The 20,370-nt window shown below is 40.2% G+C and overlaps 1 protein-coding gene across 1 annotated transcript in view; it reads left to right on the top strand.

Moving 5' to 3' along the window:
• The window catches only part of si:dkey-246g23.2 (solute carrier family 66 member 2), a 66,570-nt gene that overhangs the window by 1,208 nt on the left and 44,992 nt on the right, over positions 1-20,370 (top strand). Inside the window, exons 2-3 of the mRNA XM_063480165.1 lie at positions 1,201-1,482; positions 1,685-1,818. Coding sequence (XP_063336235.1) covers positions 1,274-1,482; positions 1,685-1,818 — 343 coding nt within the window. The 5' untranslated portion in view covers positions 1,201-1,273. The remainder of the gene's footprint in view (positions 1-1,200; positions 1,483-1,684; positions 1,819-20,370) is intronic.

Below are 20,370 nucleotides of genomic sequence, written 5' to 3'. Positions count from 1 at the left end.
ACTGTTTGGAGGGAAAAGGGAACTACTGTGACCATTTGTAATAAAGTATCATGCCAAGTAGTCACAGTAGTCACTTTGCATTGCTAATAATAATATTAATTTGAAGATTTAATTTAAGAAAACATTTTGAATTACAGGACCTTTGTTATGAAGACAGCCTGGTAATAGAATATGTTTAACTGAACATTTAAGCTAAGAAGAAAAAAGAAAAGCTGGTGTATGCAGTTTGACAGAAGTCGGTGCAGATATGCATTTTGACTTGTTATTTAAACAGTGTGGTAGATGTTACTGACACATCCCATACTGGTCACCTTAGTAACGCCCCTAGCTTCACCAGCTGGTGACTGTTTAACCTCTCCTGGCAGTCCATGTCCTCTGTTGCTGTACATTCCCAGACCTTTGACTCCCACTTGTGATCCCTGTTCTGATATGTGGCCACTATAAAAGACAAGAAGTTTAAATAATAAAAAAGTAGTTTGCTTGTTACTTGTCTGTCCTCTATATATTTATGTAATGAATTAAAGTACAGTATACTATTTTCAGACAGTCATGGGTCCATTTATTCTGCAACTGTTGGGAAACCTGAATAAAAATTAACATTTTCTTTACTGCACCTCTGCTTGCCTAAGATGTGTTATTGAATGATTTTGATTGATGGAAATGGATGTAAAACGATTAGAAAAATAAGATAACTGCCAACATTTAGAAGTTGTATTTGGACAGTAATGAGCCTTATGTACTTTAAAAAATATATATATAAAAAGATAAACATTTAACAGCTGTTTTTGACTAATCAATCAGCAAATATGTGAAACTGTAACAGACTATGCAACAATGACATAGTTGTCTACTTCAACATTATGTTCTGCATAAAGAAGCTTAAAAGCAGTATGTTTGCCTGCATTGTATGTGTGCATTGATAGGCCAGTATCAGCTGACTGAGATCATTTTGGCTCTAATATGAAGGTATATTGCTTCATGTTTTATGTAAGTTTGGTTGTTTTGTTCATCATGCATGGGCTACTTTCCTGTAACAGATTTTGTGCTGGAAATAAAAATGAAAATTGTGATGTGAGATATAAGAATGAGGCATTTAATTGCACTCGGGCAATGTTAATCTCTGGTTAGTGACTCTGGGCGCCTCATAATGCCCATTAATAATAACGCTGCTGACCTCCCATTACTTTGACTCTCTGACAGTGGCCTGCTGTCTGTCAGATCTCCTACTGCTACTCATCCACCTCCTGAACACTCGTAATATTCCCTTGCTGTGATGGATGCCGAGGTGGTTCTCCAGGAGGAGGACATGGAGGGCTCGTGGACGCTGCTCTCCTGGTTGGCATCATTCGTAATGGTGTTTGGGGGAGCCCTGCCTTATGTGCCGCAATATCAGGAGATCCAGAAAAGCAGCAACACTGAGGGATTCTCCACCAGAGTCTGTCTGGTGCTGCTCATAGCTAACATCTTGCGTATATTTTTCTGGTAAGAAAGTATTTCTTCTTTACTCATAATTTTTATCATTTTGCTTTCCTGTTTTATTCCTTTTAAAGGTGCTAACCTGTCATTTCGGCCTTGAGGCTCTGTATTTAAATACAGCTGATCCTACCGGACTATATGCTGATCTATAAGAGCTCTGTATCTAAAGTCCTGATTGATTATGGTTGCGTTGGTCTTGTTCTTGCAGGATAGGGAAGCAGTTTGAGGTGACCCTGCTGCTTCAGAGTGTGGTCATGATTCTCACCATGTTTGCCATGCTCCACCTTTGTTGCGCTGTGCAAAACACCAACAGAGTAAGCACCAAGCAGCATCGCCTTTCAGGTAACCGCAGCTTTAGGTCATACAATCACTGTCATGAGCAGTTACAGTTACAGCAAGTGACGCATCCAACATTCAATGCTTCCCTGTGTCAGCAGTTTTAGGCAAGAACTGATTCAACTCCTGCTTCTTTCCAAAAGAGGGAGCTAGTGGAAAAGCTAACATTGCAAGATTGCTGTTCTCAAAACACCTTACCTATGAGAGCTACTTTTTTTATATTCTGACTTGTCCTCTGTATATTGAATTCTTCTTTTCAGTTTCCAATGTGACGAATACATAAACACACTGAACACAGTAAAGCTTGAAATATCATTAAAATATCACGTTAAAGAATGTGTAAGAAGTGCAAAGCAAGACAAAGACTATCCACTATAACTGCAAACCCTTCTTTAACCTTATGGCATAACCTGAAGTGCACCTCCCTCGAAATGTAACTACATGTCATGTTCATGCAGCCTGCAACTAGTTTTTAATTGATCAATAATCATTGTCTCAATGTAAAAAATGGAAACTAATATAAAAGCAAAATTCTGGAGTGAGATCACTGAAATTGTCAAAATTTATGCGAAGGGATGCGCAAGGCACTTTATTTGTTTCTATTTGCTGGCACTGCATGTAAAGCACCAGGACTCAACCATAAGGTGAATATGCACCAGCACAAGTATAAATGACAACGTCGACCACTAAACGTAGGTTACGTCGTAGACGCTACCGCAGACGTCTAAATCAGCCATTAGTCAGTTTAGTGTGGAAATAAGCCTGCTTACATGGTGGCATTGTGGGAATCTGCCTGGCTTTTAGTGACAAATATGTCTTCATAACATGAATTATAGAGTACAGCAAGGTAAAGATTTGATTTAAGGTGCACAGGCAGCAGAGGTCTGCAGAATGTCGGCCCATCCCACACTGTGAATTACAGGATATCTCTTCTTAGAGTGTGTGTGCACGAAGTATAAGAAATGTGATGGAAACACAAGCATGTGAATGTGTTTCTGAGGAGGCTGTGGATGACGTATTGGTACAGAGTGAGAGTGGATGATGTGAGCTAAGATTAAGCGCACCAATATCAGTGTCTCCTCTGAATTGTGTGTGTGTGTGTGTGTGTGTGATGCCAAGACGGGGAACCCAACCAAGATTATTTACAGGGTCTATTTTTATAGGCTGCTGTCTTTTATAGGTAATTGTGTTTTTTACAGACGCTCAAGTTGATTGCCTTTGCAAATATTCTGACAGAAATTCAATCTTAGTGCAGTTTTTCTTTTTTTGTTTTATTAGACAACGAAGTAAAACTGAATAATGGAATCTTGTAATACTCTGATCGTGCAGAGCACAATGTGTTATTAAAGACATAAATCATGATAACTGATTTTAGGTTGATGGATATGAAACAGGGAGAATATTCTTTGTAAAGAGGAGCAGAAAGCATGTCTGTTTGTTAGGCTGTCAGAGGCAAATCCCTCTAAATGAGTTTTGATTGAGGAACTACAGACTGAGTGTGCGTGTGTGTGTGTGTGTGTGCGTGTGTGTGTGTGTGTGTTTATACAGGAGAGTAATGATCATCTTTATGTTAGACATCTGTGCTTCTCTTGCCTTTACAAAGAACTGATCTATTACTCATCAGCAGCCCCCTGCCCCCTCTTTTTATATTATTTCAGCCTACGCCAAACAGTTTTTGTGGTGAGTAAAATAGTTTATTGTAAGTGGAGGTGGATTATCTGATTTTTGTGAAGGTGGATTTCCATATAGGCTGTTTGTGAACGTGTAGCAGTGAACAACAATTCTGTCCGCAAGCCACTGAGGCGTAAACTGTTAATCAGAGAAAACAGAGCGATTGATTTAAAGTGATCTTCATTTTTTAATCACACTATCAGCTAAAACACATCATGAACACTCTTTCACATTAAGCCACTCGCTCTCTCTTAAGGGCAGCTCTGAGGTCCAGTTGCGATGGGGGATGGTGGGGTCAGGACAAGAATAGATCAGAACAGCTCTTCTCCCCAACTGCCTGCTCTTCCCTCCACGTTTCTTGTGCAAAGTCTTTCCAACAGATCAGGGTCATCTCTATGTAAAATAGTTACTTCTAACCATGATGCATGTTGGCGTGGTTTACAAATACGTAGCTATTTTTGTGGCTCCTTCATTTCCTATCATTTCTTAGCTCCTTGCCCGGAAGTCCTGACTGCTCTTTATTTTTCTCTTCTTTGGTTTCTTTTTTTTTCACACCTTCCTCCACTGTTCTTCTACTCTCCCCTCTCCTCCTCCTGTCGATCCTTCTGTTGCAGTTTCAAGGGCTCCCACTTCTTTTCCTTAACTTCTACTTTTATGAACAGATATCTGAGACTGCCAGAGTCCATGCTGAGGTCATCTCTGATCCACTTGCTTTAATGCCAACTTCTGTCATCTGCCTACTAACCTCATTTCCACTGCCTCAAAGCACACTCAAGCAAAACATAACCTGACTGACTGAGGCGAAACAGAGAACTGCATGTCTCCTGTGAGTGTCATTCTCCCACAGTTAAAAAAAGTGTTGAAATTTCAAGATTAAAATTTTGCAGCGCTGAAAGTTTTTTTTCTTTCTTTTCTGTTGGCTATGCCAACACATTGTTGTAGTGTTCCTAAATATATAAAGTTATAGTGAAATGTTTCTTTTATTACATTACTCATATTACAATATTACATAGTCCAGTGTATTACTTACCTTTTTACGCTTTATAGAAAGTAATTTATAAACTGCTCATTGCATTATTTTTTGCATTACTCCTCAGCATCACATAGGAAGCACTGTCACTTAATTGCCTATATAATATGAAACTTTCCATCTACATATATATGGATATCCTGACAGTGAAGACTTATCAATGATCTCCTTTCAGTATTTAGTTCTTATCACAAAGCTGAAAACAGCTGGTGAAAGAGCACTCGACAGCTGCTTCGTGTGTCAGCACGCTACCATTGAAGCTGGATGGTGAGATTTGATATCGTGTCATAGCACAGGAGATGGGTTTGGTTTTTCTTCTGGATTTCACATCCTTGTGTCCAAAAAATTAGCATAATGTGCATATCTCCACCCCTGAAGATCTGTAGACCACTGTGCCATTTAGGCTATGGTTCACTAATGATGTTTTACTCAGAGCTGACTCTGGTCTTCTCAGCATTCCTGTCCTTTTGGATCTAAATTCAGCCTTCGACACGATCTCTCCTTCTAAACAGACTTTCCTCTCTTGGCGTCTCCGACACACCCCTAGCCTGGTTCCAATCATATCTCCTTGACCACTTCCAGTTTTTTCAACTCAAATCATTCCACTCTCGTCTATTCCCGGCCACTTCTGGTGTACCCCAAGGTTCAGTCTTAGGCCCTCTTCTCTTCATAACATACATCCTCCCTCTTGGTACCATTTTCCATAAATTTCATCTTTCCTTTCACTGTTTTGCTGATGACACCCAGTTAAATCTCTCCTGCTGGCCTGATTCCTCCCTCCCACCTTCCTCTCTTATAGAATGTTTTTCCGAATTAAAATCCTTGTTCAGCTCTAATTTTTGTAAGCTCAATGAAGATAAAACTGAACTCCTTCTTATTGGCACTGAATCCAACCCACTGAAGGCAAATCATTTCACTCTCACTATTGATAACTCCACAGTTTTCCCTTCTCCTCAGGTTAAGAGCCTTGGTGTCATCCTAGAGAGCTCACTGTCCTATAAATCTCACATCAATGATCTCACCTGTTCTGCCTATTTCAATCTACGCAACATTAACCGATTACATCCTTCTCTTTCCACACAGTCTGCGTCCATTCTTGTTTAATAGTCTCGTTACCTCCCGCATTGACTATTGTAATTCTCTCTTGCATGGTCTCCCCCAAAAATCCCTCCATAAGCTTCAACTGGTTCAAAACTCTGCTCCTGGCATTATTACCAGAACCCCCTCCTTTTTTTTTTCCCGCCTGTCCCATTTGGTTCTTTTGCCATCAGAATTATTGTCTAAAGGCAAAGAAAGATGCCCAACGAACCCCCCTCCTACAAGCGCATTACCTGTCATGTGATTACTGAATTAAGGAAAGTACCACTGCTTATGAGAATCACATTTAGGCGTCTCCAAATAGGTTTGAAACTGGTGACTGGGAGTTCCTTTTTGTGTTTCTGTCACTAAGATGTGGTTAATGGTAAAAATTTGTAAATGTTTTCTCCTCAAAGGGTAGGTAAAGCCTTTGTTGCCCGGTAACAGTGCCTCCTCCTTTTGTATTGTATACGTGAAAACAGGTAATTGTATAAAGTTGTTGCCAGAATGGCACGACAAAGAGAAATGTCAGTCAGATGAGTAAGCTCGCTTCTTTCTTCTTTCAAGGATGAGCTTGTTGTGCAATTTTTATGCCCACACTTTGATATTTTCACTCCTGCTTTCTTATAAACAACCAAAGAGTGCCAGTAACTACATCATGGCATGTGAAAAAGGAAGTGCTGTTTTTGGCTTTATGCACAAACTGTAGCACAGTCTGGAAGTTTCTTCAAACTATCTCACCAGGAGTGCTCAGACTTTAGAAGTGAAGCCAAGCTAAGAGATAACAAACACAACTACACAGCCTGGATTTTCCTGTCAGGTCACCTTCATTATTATTTATTATTTTTGTACTAGATGGGTAAGGTGTGTGTGTGTGTGTGTGTGTGTGTGTGTGTGTGTGTGTGTTTGTTTGCATCCTGTACAGTAGCTCTTTCTGTCTCCTTAATCCATTGATGATGCAGTGATATCAGGATGAAAAGTCAGCAGAAAACAGAATCTGTTTTTAGTCTGCATCAGCATTGTTACTCTGCCCATTTTGATGCCCTCTGCATAATCGTTCATAGAGGTGAAACTTCATATATTTGTGGTCAGAATGTGTTCTTGAGTCTTTGTCATAGTCTCTGCCTGTGCTCACTCAGAGTTATGACTTTGCAAAGTCTTCAGTACCTGCCCCAGGGTGCCACATTAGCAGTCCTGGCCTTATAATGCAGGAGTTTGAAGCCAGATAGAGAAGTATCTGAATATATTCAAAGACACATGTGACCTCAGGCTAAGTGATTGGTGCAGACAGTAACTCTGAGTATGTGAAAGAAGAGAATTCTGGGGCTGGAAAAAAAACTTGATTTAAAACAAGTCAAGAATATCTAATCAAGTGTAATTACTGAGCTACTCTGAGGTCACTGAAAGTGGAACACCATAAAAGCTGAACAACATCCTCCTCTGTTGGCTGAAACGGGTAAAGCACACCTGCGTCATGTTAACACATTTAACGTTGTACTTACAGCTTACGTTTGTGTGAAGAAAGCGCGTTTGAAAGTTAGCAACAGTTACTGTTTAACATTCTGTTTGTGGAGGCCAGTGAGATCTTACCTCACTATAAACAGAAGAGGCGGGGCTCTTGATAACTAGTGTTGACCCTGTGGTCATCCCTAAAAGCATTATCGCTCAAGACAGTGGAAGCATGATAGGAATTGTTGAAGTGCTCACGAATCACCGTCTATAATGTGATATAATGAACTGCTACTCTGCGCTTTATTTGCCCTGCTGTCCTCTGTTGCCTCATAAATTCAAATCATAGCTGCAGATGCAGCCACAGTTCTTTGAAACAATACTGCTGACTTGATTTTAGAATGTAACAATTTCAATGAATTAATAGATAAAAATTAGACACGAGACACACCTGTGGGTTCAGCGCATCAAAATAAAAAGTGAAGGAAGCTCAATATTTGACTTATTTTTGAATTTCCACATCAAAGTTATGGTTGTGTTTTACTTGTTGAAATTGCTCGTGTTAACATACTAATATTAATTCAAGTACAACTTATATATACTCATAATTTCATACAGTTCAACAGCTCAGCTTTTGCTGACAAAGGTTTTAATGAAGTTATTCATGAAGGCCACAGTTAATGAGACTGATGCACTGTTATCTCTCTAATAAATGAAGTGTGTGTGTGTCTTTGTTGTTTTCTAGCATCTGTTCATCAGGTCTGCTGTAGAGCTGGGTGGGTGTATATTTCTGACCCCTCGAGGAAGTGCACTGTTGAATTTAAATTGTTTGGATGAGCGGTCCTTGTATTTTAGCCAAAAGCTGTTATCCTGTCACAGCAGTTAGACACAGGTCAGACTTACTGTACTAGTAAGTCTGTGTAGCGTCAGCCTGTTGTACACTGTCTGTATCCAAAGTTCTTCTAATCTCCGTCTTATGTCTCTGCTACATATCCAGCTCATACTGTGCAGCTCTTTCTGAACTATATGCAGATTTGTCACTGGATGTGAAGTCGCTGTGGATGCTATCTTTAGTTATTATCAGCTGTCCAACAACTGAATCACTGTGGTGGTTATCTCAAAGAGAGAGACTAATCAGGGCTGAGGTTCTGTTTGATATCAGGAGTAAGCTTGAATAGTTTTTTAAAGTGACGTCGGACCTTTGATTTTATTTATTTTTTTTAACTAGCCACACATATTGTCAAGGTAAAGGTACCAATGTTTTATGTATCAGGACATAATGATGAATCATGTGGTCCTTAGTGTGTCTTAAAATAATTTCAATAAAAACCCAAATGAACAACATTTGAAAACTAAGGCTAAATACAGAAGCAGTATGGGAAAGTTGAGCTTATAGAACCACCTTAAGCAGCGATAAGTTGTTGTTGTTTTTTTTAAATCTACAGTTTAGAGTAAAATTTCAATCATATATATTTAATCTCTGTAGTATTCTGGATAGAGCTATTTCTTATATTTTGTAACTTTGTAAAATATTTTTATTATTTACCCCAACTGGTCACAGCAGATGGCCCCGCCCCTCCCTGAGCCTGGCTCTGCCGGAGGTTTCTTCCTGTTAAAAGGGAGTTTTTCCTTCCCACTGTCGCCAAAGTGCTTGCTCATAGGGGGTCATATGATTGTTGGGTTTTCTCTGTATGTATTATTGTAGGGTCTACCTTACAATATAAAGCGCCTTGAGGCAACTGTTGTTGTGATTTGGCGCTGTATAAATAAAATAAAATTGAAGTGAATTGAATTGAATTGAGTTCAGTCTGTTGGAGCAACTGTAACCACATCATTTCCTTAGAGATTAATAAAGTATTCTGTATGACTTCAACAGTCTCTCACATTGTTGTGGAGGCGTTTTGGGCCACTTTCCTTTACAAAGTTGCTTTAGTTTATTGAAGTTTGCAGGTATTCATTTATAAATCGCTAGTTTTAAGGTCTGGCACAGCATTTTAATAAGTTTGAAGTCTGGACTTTGACTAGGTCATTGCAGCTCCTTGATTATTTTCTCTTTCAGCCAATCTGTTGTAGATTTGATGCTGTGCTTGGTTTCACTGACCTGTCACTTGACGGCTAAAGCTCGGCCCATTTTGGTGTGCAGAGGAGTTCAGCGTCAACTCTGCAAAGTGCCCAGGTCCTGTGTGGCTGCCAAATCATCACCCCTCCACCACCGCTGTGTTTGACAGTTGGTGTGAGGTGTTTGTGCTAATATGCTGTGTTTAGTTTTCCTCCAACATGGCTCCGTACATCATGGCCATATATCTTCACTTTGCCACTTTATCAGTGTTTGTCCAAAGGACATTGTTCCAGAAGTCTTGTGGTTTGTTTAGGTGGAATTTTACAAGCGTTCACCACGCTGCCTCGTTCTTTTTAGAACAAAAGGAAACTTCTCCTGACAACCCTTCCACACAAGCCATGCACATTTAGGCTTTTTCTAGTTGTACTGTCATGAACTTTTACTTTTTACATGCTAACTGAGACCTGTAGAGTCTCAGTCTGTAGGTCTTTTTCTTTTGCAGTTTCTTTGAGCGTTGCATGTTCTGTCCTAGGGGGGAAATTGTTATGATGTTCACTCCTGAGAAGACTGGGAACTGTTTTCCACCTGTGAATAATCTTTCTGACTGTAGAATGATGGACTGGAAATTGGTTGGAAATTGACTTGCAATCCTTCCCAGACTGTTGGGCAGCAACAATTGCTCATGTGAGATCACTGCTGATGTCTTTCTTCCTTGGCATTGTGTTAACACACAGCCGGAACGCTCCGGACCACCAAACTGCCAAAACGTCTGGTTTAAAAAAAAGGTGCTCACACTTGCTCAGGATCAGATAATCATTAGCAAGCACGTTCTGTTAACAGCAGTTGGCTGCTACTTAACATCTTAATTGCTATAGAAACAGACACTGATTCTATATTTTGGCATAAACAATAATAATAATGAAAATGATAATAATAGCACAGTCTAGTACAGGGGTGGGCAATCTCAGTCCACGAGGGCCGGTGTCCCTGCAGGTTTTAGATGTGTCCTCGAACCAACACAGCTGATTTAAATGGCTAAATTAGCTCCTCAACATGTCCTGAAGTTCTCCAGAGGCCTGGTAATGAACTAATCATGTGATTCAGGTGTGTTGACCCAAGGTGAGATCTAAAACCTGCAGGGACACCGGCCCTCGTGGACTGAGATTGCCCACCCCTGGTCTAGTATGTCTTATGTTGTTGCAGTGACCTAACTGTAAAACCTGCTACAGACCAATTTTCTGTTTGTTTTTCTAATGTACTGATATGTGAAATCCTGGATTTGAAAGAATGCATACTTTATTTATTTACCATGACTGTTGACACATGTATGGGTGGGCTCAATGTTAGCCTGTGCATGAGATTCATCTAGATAAATTAGAGCATCTGGATACCTGTTCAAGAGCAGTGCAACTGAATTATTGCAGGTAAAAGTTGGCAGCCCTATTCCTCCTGCAGTAAATGACTTCTGTTCACTGTTCTCTGGTGTAAACCCTCAACTTGTTTTCATTATCATATTGAGAAAGTATCCTTTTTTCAGATAAAAACTGTGTGGTCTCAAGACTAATACTACTGTGTACTGTCTTTATTTTCCTAAGTTTATTTTTATTTATCTATAAGGGCACACAAGCTGTACAAAAAGACACCGTCCAACGATGGACTCTGTGTTTCGTTCAGTATTAAAGGTGCTTCACATGATGTGCTGAACAAATAACTTGCAGTTTCAGGCTCTGCTCAACATACCACAACAGTAACACACTCACAGAGCGGTGCATTAAATGAAAACCGCTGCTCACGCACATCTGCATCACTGCAGTGGGACAAATCAGGTGTAACAAACATTGACCGAGATTATGTGCAGCGTAAATTGAATTTACATATCCTGCAACAGAAAAAAAGTGTTTTGCTCACTTTCAAAGTGATGTATTTTTAATTAAAGCCCCGATAACAGCTGAGTTTTATTAGCAAGTCAAATGAAGTCAGCTAGGTGAGAGGTGTTTTATTAGCAGCCAGGCATACTGGATTACTCCAACAGGATAGATAAAAATGCAAATAAAATGAGGGGGGTATTTGCAGTGAGAATTTTTGTTCCTGGAAGCTCAAAGGAAAGTAGCAATGAGAAAACATTTTTGAGACGAGAGATAAGTGTTATAATTAGCTTTTGGATTTGATAAGGCTGTTTTTCACAAACACTGTTTTACCTGTTTGGTTTTTTTAATTCATTTATTTTTATATATTGCATTTGCAATAGGAGCAGTAGGTTTTTGGCTGGTAATAAAACCAGAACATTGACGACTCTTCCATTGGTCTCATGGACCAGGCGACGGTTCATCCCTCAGGGGCAGTTTGTCCCAATCACGCAGCTAGCATTTTTCAAAGTTTATGGGCTTATTAGATTTGTACCATGTAACACATAAACCTAGCGGGAACAGTACTGGTGCAACAGGCTTTTTCATGGGTCACATGTGCACATAAGAAAGTCTTTGATAATGTGGCTCTTTCAGATCAGTGCTCCGATATGGAGCATGGTGGCACTGTCAGGAATAATCCTGCATTCATATGGCTTTGGATGATTCCATTTCCAAAACTGGCAAATTGTCTGTGACAGTGTGAAGTTTTTTCATACTCTGGAAAAAAAAAAAGGATTGGTTCACCACTCGGGACCTGATTTTTTTCTGATTATTCGACACCCATGTAAAACTTTTCAGGTGCAACAGGCAAAAAATGTTTTTGTAGCTCTTTTATACTCCAGTTGTACGCACGCATTAGCCTGCTATGCGGTCAAATTGTCAACTCGTCTGACGCGGCATCCACTCGGAATTTCTTCCAAACAGAGGATTTGGTTCTTCTAAACCAACATGTCTGCCCAAATTCAAAGTTCTTTTCAGTCCATAGCTGTGCCTCAGTGTAAAGTTTACAGCAGCTTGTCAACTGGTAGTGGTGTGCGGATCGATATTGAAATATCGATTCTTCCGATACCAGTAATTTATGTTCTAGAATCGATTCTCATATTAAAATATCAATATTTTAGTACTCTGGGGTAAATTTGTAGTTTTTCCCATTAAAAGGAACGCAGTGGAAAGAAACTATATCATTCGGATCGTCTAAATTGGAAGGAACTACTTCCTCTTACGCCTTTCGTTGTCATATGCGAAACACGGCTGTATAAATGTGTCGCAGCCCCTGGCGTGTGCACTCACAACAATGGCTGAGCGTAAACGGAGTCATGTGTGGACGTTACCTCCACAAACAGCCAAGACGCGGTTTGCGATACATGTGGCAAGACCACTAACCTCGTCAAACACCTCAGAGTAAATCATATCACAGAATATGATGAGCTTATGTTGAGGCGAACTGAAGAGGAGAAGAGGGACAGGTGCTGCTAGGGCGAGACAGACGTCCCTCGCGGAGTCCTTTAGTGCTGCAGGCAGGCAACATGCTCAAATAGCGCACAACTTCAGGTTTTTTATTTCTATATGATTATTCTGCATTATTAAGCAATGAGAAAAAGTAGTCTGATGTCCTGTAATCATTATGAAGCTATATTATTATTACAATTACATAATGCAACTATATATTGTATTATGAAATACAATGAAACATTAAGTTTTTGTACAAAGTATCGGTATCGGATCAGTATCGTCGATACCACCCTGAATTTTACTTGGTATCGGATCGGAAAGGAAATCAGTGGTATCGCACATCACTATCAGCTGGTTTGATTCTGCCCATGGAGCAGCTCCATCAGTCTTCTTTTAGAGACGTTTTCTGAAACTTGGATCGAGTTTAAATCAAAATGCACGTTTTAATTGAACTACCTGATGCCCTGCAGGGCTTTGCTAACAGAAGAGAAACCCCTCTGAGGGTCTGTCCTGATACCTTGTGGTTATTTATGGATGTGGGTTAGTAATTCACAGAGTTGTCTCTGACCCTGTTGACCTGGTTGTGTCAGTCAGGACAGGGTGTCGCCTCATTAGACCAACACTACGGAGAAGACCTGACAAACAGATAGCATCCATCACGTCCGTCTCCACTACATAACCTGACAGGTGTGTGTGCCTAAAGAGAGGTTGGGATGTCTACCCATCTGTTAGTGTGGCCTGCTACATTTGAGTGTAGTGTAGTGTAGTGTGTGTGTGTGAGTGTGTGTGTGTGTGTGAGAGAGAGAGAGAGAGAAGGAGAATCTCAGGGGATGTTGTACATCTGTGAGGGTGTGTGTGGGTACCAGATTGTGTGTCTGTGTGTGTGTTATGTCAGTGAAGACCTCCATCTATCAGTCCAGGTAGATGCTAACTGAAGATAAAGGTAAATGAGACAGTGCTCTATGAATTACAAAGAATGAAATATACAATTACCACTCGTGTCAATGTTGTTTGATCTGATTTATAATTATTATGTCTTTTTCTCAAGAAAGAAATGAAACCACTTTTCTTTATCATCTTTTTCCTTCTCAGTTTTCCATCATGGTGCTGGCTCCTGATGCGCTCTATGCTGTGTATCCTGATCAGCCAGTAACTGATAATTAGTTGGTTTCCTTGTCGGTGTCTATCCGTTTTCCCCTCTCATCTGTCTGTCTGAGATTTCTGGAAAGAAAAATTTGTTTTAGTGGCTCGTCTGAGTCAAACTGATTATACAGATATAAACAAACCAGACTCACAAATACAGTTAGCTGGAAAATTCTTTTTCTGTACTCGATTTCTTATTATTTTGCAAATTTGACTATGAAACAACGATATCCCAAATAAAAAGTTTCAAAATTATGATTTATGTATTAATGTATGCATTTCTGAATTAATTAAGGGAAAAAGCAACCCAAATCTACCTGGCTCTGTGTGAAAAAGTAATTTTCCCCTAAACCTGATAACTGGTTTTGCCACCCTTGGCAGCAAGAACAGCAGTGGTGTTTGTGATAACTGGCAGTGAATCTTTTGCATCACTGTGGAAACATTTTGACCCACTCTTCTTTGTAGACTTGTTTTAATTCAGCCACATTGGAGGTTTTTCAAGCATGAAAGTCTGACTCTGACTGGGCCATTACAAAATTTTCATTGGTTGTTTTTTTCTTCTTTTTTAGCCATTTAGAGGTGGATTTTCAGGTGTTTCCAAACATTGTCATGCTGCAGTAGCTGAGTGCCTTAGAATTTTCAGGGTATGAACTGATCGCTGCTCATTCTCCTGGTATAGAATACATTCATGGTTTCATCAATTACGGGAACTTGTTCAGGTCCTGAAGCAGAAAGCAAACCATCACACTACTATCATCAGTGTCGATGCTACCATTCTGAGATAATGTGAACTGAAATGAGTGAAGTATCCTTTTCAGTAATCAGTGTGCTTTTTGCCTTGGAACTCTCTTGTGGATGCCATTTTGCCCACCTTTCTTTAAGACTGATCTTAACTGAGGCAAGGTGATGCCTGCAGTTCTTTTGTTCTTGGTTCTATCTGTCATTGATGTGCTCTTGGAGTAATTTTCCCTTCCTGTGAAGGTTCACCGCTGTCCCTCCAGAGGCTTTCTCTCCATTGTGGATAATGGCTCCCACTGTGGTTTGATGGAGTCCCAAAGCCTTAGATGTGGCTTTGTAACCCACTCAAGACTAATAGATGATGCTGATAGTTGTTTTTCATTTATTCTTGAGTTTCTTTAGTTAGTGGCATGATGTGTTGCTTTTTTGAGATCTTTTAGCCTCCTTCACTTTGTCAGACATGTTCTGTTTAAGTAATGTCTTGATTCATCATGTCTAACAGTAATCAGATCCAGCCAATTGGAACTCAGTTTTATAATAACAGTTAATTCATGATTTCAAAAGGGAGGAAATGACGTTTGCACACTGGACCAGGCAGCAGTGAAATCATCATTTAAAAACTGCATTTTTTGTATTTAGTTGAACGATATCTGTTTGATGGTCTGAAACATGTAATCATGGCAAATAGAGCAGGGCAATATGGCCAAAAATATTTATCACGATATATATTTGAAAATTTGCGATAGCGATATAACTGACGATATAATTGATGCGAGACAAAATACAACTCCACAACTTTACTAGCGCAAAAAAACCCATCCATTTATTTTCACTTAAACAAGAAGCTGTTTTTTATGTGCATTAAAGCTATATAAAAAATTTAACAGTGCAAATGCAAATTCCTTGTTGAAAGTTTAACCAAAGGGCATTTCCAGTAGAAATGGGCTGACATATCCTGAGCATAACCATGTATAACAGCGGTCCCCAACCTTTTTTGCGCCACGGACCGGTTTATGCCCGACAATATTTTCACGGACCGGCCTTTAAGGTGTCGTGGATAAATATAACAAAATAAAACTAGTACCGGTACCGAAAAAAAGAAGATTTATTCATAACACACCTGAAAAGACCCAGGAAAACTGAGTTAACGATAAAAACGATAACAAAATAACGCTGAAAACCGATAAAAACCCTGAAAACCATACATTCACACCTGAGCCTCAACTCTCGTGGCCCGGTACCAAACGACTCACGGACCGGTACCGGTCCGAGGCCCGGGGGTTGGGGACCGCTGATGTATAATATCCACTAAAGTTAAAAAGAGGTGCTTTGCAACATGAAACTGCAGTGTGTCAAATAAAAAAGTCAAATACGTATTTTTCGGACCATAAGGTGCACAGGATTATAAGGCACAAGAAACAAAGCAGTCAGATAAATCAAACTTTATTCAACTCATTCTTCTTGCTTCCTCCACTTCAATATTATTGAATATTGATTCAATAATGCTGTATTCTATCACAGCTGCTCTATTCCCATGTTGTTGCAGTATATTAATGACTAACCTCGTACTGTGGATGGATTATCTCAGTTGTTCTCCTGACTGAAGTTTGGTCTGTTTACAGCATCCTGCCATGCGATTGCATTTGTCCCTAACCACCAGGAACCCTCACGTTAACTTTTATTGAGTAGAAAAGTGTTAGCGTTCATCCTGCAGCTTCACTGTTTATGTTATGCTAACATAGCTGTGTCACTAGCGATCACATAGCACATCATTATATACCAGCTAGCCCAACTTCAGTAACCCTACAAACGTCACTGCTGTTTAGTTTTCTGTCTTCATTTATGTTGGAAGTGATAGCAGAGCTGTACGTTTGAATTTTTTCATAAATCTCTCAGTCAGAACATGCTATATCATGTTTAGGTAACTAGCGAAACTAGCGAGCTAACTTCCGCTAACTTCCTGCTAACTTCTAACTCCGTTAAATGTAATAAATTCTGTTTTCATGGATGCCCGGATGTTAAACTTAATTGTTACACCTGGTAAAGCAGCAATGCTGATCATTTTATCAAAGATGAAAGAATTTAGACAGTCTTTAACTCTCAGTGATGCTGCAGTGTTCGTTTAACTTTGGGACATGAAGTAGACGGAGTTTTGGACCCAGATTACTCCCAGATTTACGAGCACCTTAGTCCGACAAATACGGTAATAACGACGCCTGCTTGCATGTTGTGCAAAAAAATGTGCTTTGGTGGGTATCTGACGGACAAACACCAAACCAGTTCCACATCACTGAAGTTGCAGCATTTTTACAAACCAATTCTGGTTCATCCCTTTCACTCAACGATCCACCTTCCCCCTTCTCATTCTCCGTTGCCGCCATACTTTTTCGGCCATGTGCGTATGAAAACAAAGGCACTGCGCATGCGCGTTTTACCCATATTCTATCGCGATATTTTATTTTCTTATCATTGCCTAACATTGTACCGGTATTACCTTGAACGGTATAATATGGCCGAGCCCTAATGGCAAATACGCCCAAAAAATTAGGAAGGGGGAACATGCGTCTTCATAGCGCTGTACATTAGAAATGCTGATCATGGACAGCTTGGCACCTCTAAGAAGTGACTAAAGAATTCTTTCTATGCTGCTGCTACAAACAACTCACAGTTCTTCGTGGGTCCGTATTAGTGTTTTAGTCATTTGCTTCCCAAAGACAATGATGCTGCGTAATAAACACTGATTGCTGTGAGGTTTAAGCTCATTATTTCCTCATCGAGTTGTGTTGAAATGCAGTTGGCCTCAGCCGTTCCTCCTTCACGCTCTCACCGCTCAGTTTTTGCGCTCTGATCAGGCGTGATCAGAGGGAATATGATAGAGTCAAATTTTAAAAGCCCTCAGGCTCTCTCATTAGGAAAAAACTTTCTGCCTCTCACTAAGACCGAACCTGCTTTTACTGTAGCCCTGAACTTTTTTTGACATTCTACTGTGGATGTGAGGACGCAAATGTCTGACTGGACATGGAATCGTTTTGAACAAAGTGTGTGTTCGGTGGTCTCCATGTGAGGAGGGTTTTGTCCTGAGAATATGTCATTTCTAGCCTGTTTTTGAAGTTTGTGACACGATTTAACGCGTAATCCGATTGTCCTTGTGTCAACCACACGAGTCACCACAGTTTGAGCTCCACCTCAAACTTGCCACAAAGTCAAATCTGCCAAAGTTTTCAGTGTTAACTCTACAACAATTTAGAGATAATCCTTTTTGCACAGGAGCAGGAACTTCCCGTGGTGTGTGTAGTAGATGATGTAGCAGGGAGCCTGCTTTCCTGCTGTCCTAATTGGAGAGGTGATTCTGTGCCCTGGGCACTCTGCCATCTACGAGATGCTAGGCTCGTCTCCAGCATGTCACACAGCGCTTCCTGAGAACATCGGTGCCTGCAGGACTGCCCTGAAACACACACACACACACACACACACACACCACTAATATCATAAGACCATGATAGAAATGGCTAGACAAACTGCAATGCCACTGAGGAAACAGGATATCACAGAGACAAAAACAGACAACCAGGTGATGCAAGTGTCATTATTGTTTGTTTATGCTCGTTCTTGTTTGGATGAGTAATTTTTAATCTCTTGCTGCTTCCACAGTTTTCTGAAAGCAGGCAATCCACAAACAGCTCCGGTTTATCAGAACCGATGGAAGCACAGACAGTGTTAGTACACACTGATGCTTAATAAGGCAATGATTGGCAATGTTTAATTATTATTTGAATGTTACACGAGTCATTTAACACATGGCACACAGTGCAGTGCGGCCATGATTTAAATCTTTTCGAGTTCACACTGTGAACTTTACGCCGTGCTGTTATTGAGTTTTCAGTTCAGCTTTTAGATGATTGATTTTTTTCTCTTGGATTTAGGAGAAAAAGAAGTTTTGAATCTGGAAACCAAAATGCTGTTTGAATGTTTGGATATGTTACTTGGCTCTGCAGTTAACGTCAGAGTTGCTCTGTAATAAGCAGGCGACACATTCAATCATCAGCTGAGATTCCTGAGAAAAATTAAAATATTCTCTCTACAGTAAGTCATCTGTCTGTTTTCCCCGACATCCTTTTTTGCATTATTTGCACAAACTTTTTTATTTATTTTTACTTCCTGCTCATCTCTCCAACCCTATAAATCTTTCTTCATTCATCTACTCTGTTGAAACAAGTGGACACTGATGCAATCTCACAGCAACTGCCCCGCTGCTGATGCTCAGGCTTCTGTCCGTACCGTGGTATGACAACGAGCACCGATGCACGTCGCCTGTTATTTAGATCAGTGTTTGACAGCGTGTTGAGTGGATGACTTTTGAGAAGATTTTTTTGCGGAAAGTTTCAATCTTTTCGCCGTCGGCTGAGGTCCTTTAGGGTTCGTATGAAGCGCTATGTTTGCACCTAATGATAAGCCCAGATTCAGCTTATTAGCTTATAATCCTTTGGCAGTCAGTAGTCGCCTGTGTGTTTCTCCACTGTGTAGAAATGTTAAAAAAGCCAGCTGAAGCAGATAACCTCCCTCTGATTGACAACATCAGGGCTGCAAACACAAGAACATAACACAATTTCATGCTTATAAGTGTGTATTTTTTATGTACTTGGCATATCTGCTGTTGTTTGCTGCAGATAGCAGAACATCTGTTCTGTGGACACCTGGTATCAAGAGCTGCTGATAAACGCTCATTAAATTGCAGTGGGCGCTATCTTTGAACAATGTTTCTCAGCGAAATAATGACTTAATGTTGCTGCTGTGCTTGTAATTGTGCTCTCTGACTGAGTAATGTGATAATTATACCTGTGTGTGTGTGTGTGTGTGTGTGTGTGTGTGTGTAACACTGTGGATACAGATGTCCTGTGTATCTCGCTAAAGTTGCCAACTCGTGTACCAATTCCAGTCGACGCACGCCGTTGTTATTGTTGTCTTTGTTGTCTGGATCTATGGAAACATTTTTTTTTTAATTTCTTTGCTTTTGAACATGAATGCACATCTGGCAGAAGATCACACTGTCAGGTACGGATTCTTCTTATTCCTTTGCATCTTTGTACAAGCTGTGAGAGCATTGGATTCATTTATAAAATGATAACATTTTTATTGCATTCTCCATCTGCACGCATCAAGTACTTCTGACAAAAGTGCAGCTGTACAAATATAATGCTGTATTTGTCAGCCTACTGCAAAACATGCGTGATTATATTTTCATGCATCAGGTCTGTGTTCCTGTTGCAGGGGGGTTGCGGCGGTGACGTAGATGGAACTCTCGCCGCTGTTGCTCATGTTATGTGATCCACGCAGTCACGGCGTGCACGACCTGACTCCTAGCTCTGTGACCGAGCGGGGAATGTGCAGGGCTGTTCAAAAATTTACGGCGTTAACCACACTGTATCAGCTTCCTGAGTTTGCAGGCATGTGAATCCCAACATGTTTATTCATGAGTCATTGGTACAGATTTGCATGGATCAGCTAAAAGTCGTCCTCCAGCCTTAATGCTTTTGTGTAGCTGTTGAGTTTGATATTTTCCAGTATTTCAAAGGAAAGTCCAGTTATTTAATGAGAACATATCAGAGTTTTTAGACATGTGGGAGGGTTTAACGTGGTTTTGAACGCTCCTAATTCTGTTGCTTAATATTACATGACATTACATAATGTTGTAATGTCAATACATTCTATTTTTGCAAGTGCTGTGAAGTCTTTGCCTTGTAATGCTGGTAGTAAATCAATGCAATCAATCTGTGTATATCAAATGTTCACTTAAGGCTTTATTCCCCTCCAGGAATCTGCACATATTAATAAAGCACAGCATTAAAGCATTAAGAGGTCTTCTTTCAACATAACCCTTAGACTAATACACAGACACGGCTCACGTAGCACATCTCTGCCATGAAGGTCATGTTGTTTGGTCAAGAGAGCTTTTGTCACACCCAATGGTCTGCAGCAAAGAACAGTACTGCTGCTTATCTTTGATTAACACCTGCTTATCTGAACAGAAAGAA

The sequence above is a fragment of the Pelmatolapia mariae genome, linkage group LG7 (genome assembly GCF_036321145.2).
Source record: "Pelmatolapia mariae isolate MD_Pm_ZW linkage group LG7, Pm_UMD_F_2, whole genome shotgun sequence".
In the NCBI taxonomy this organism is placed as follows: domain Eukaryota; kingdom Metazoa; phylum Chordata; class Actinopteri; order Cichliformes; family Cichlidae; genus Pelmatolapia; species Pelmatolapia mariae.
The sequence above is the reverse complement of the archived record's forward strand: the minus strand, read 5'-3'. Positions and strand labels throughout refer to the sequence as shown.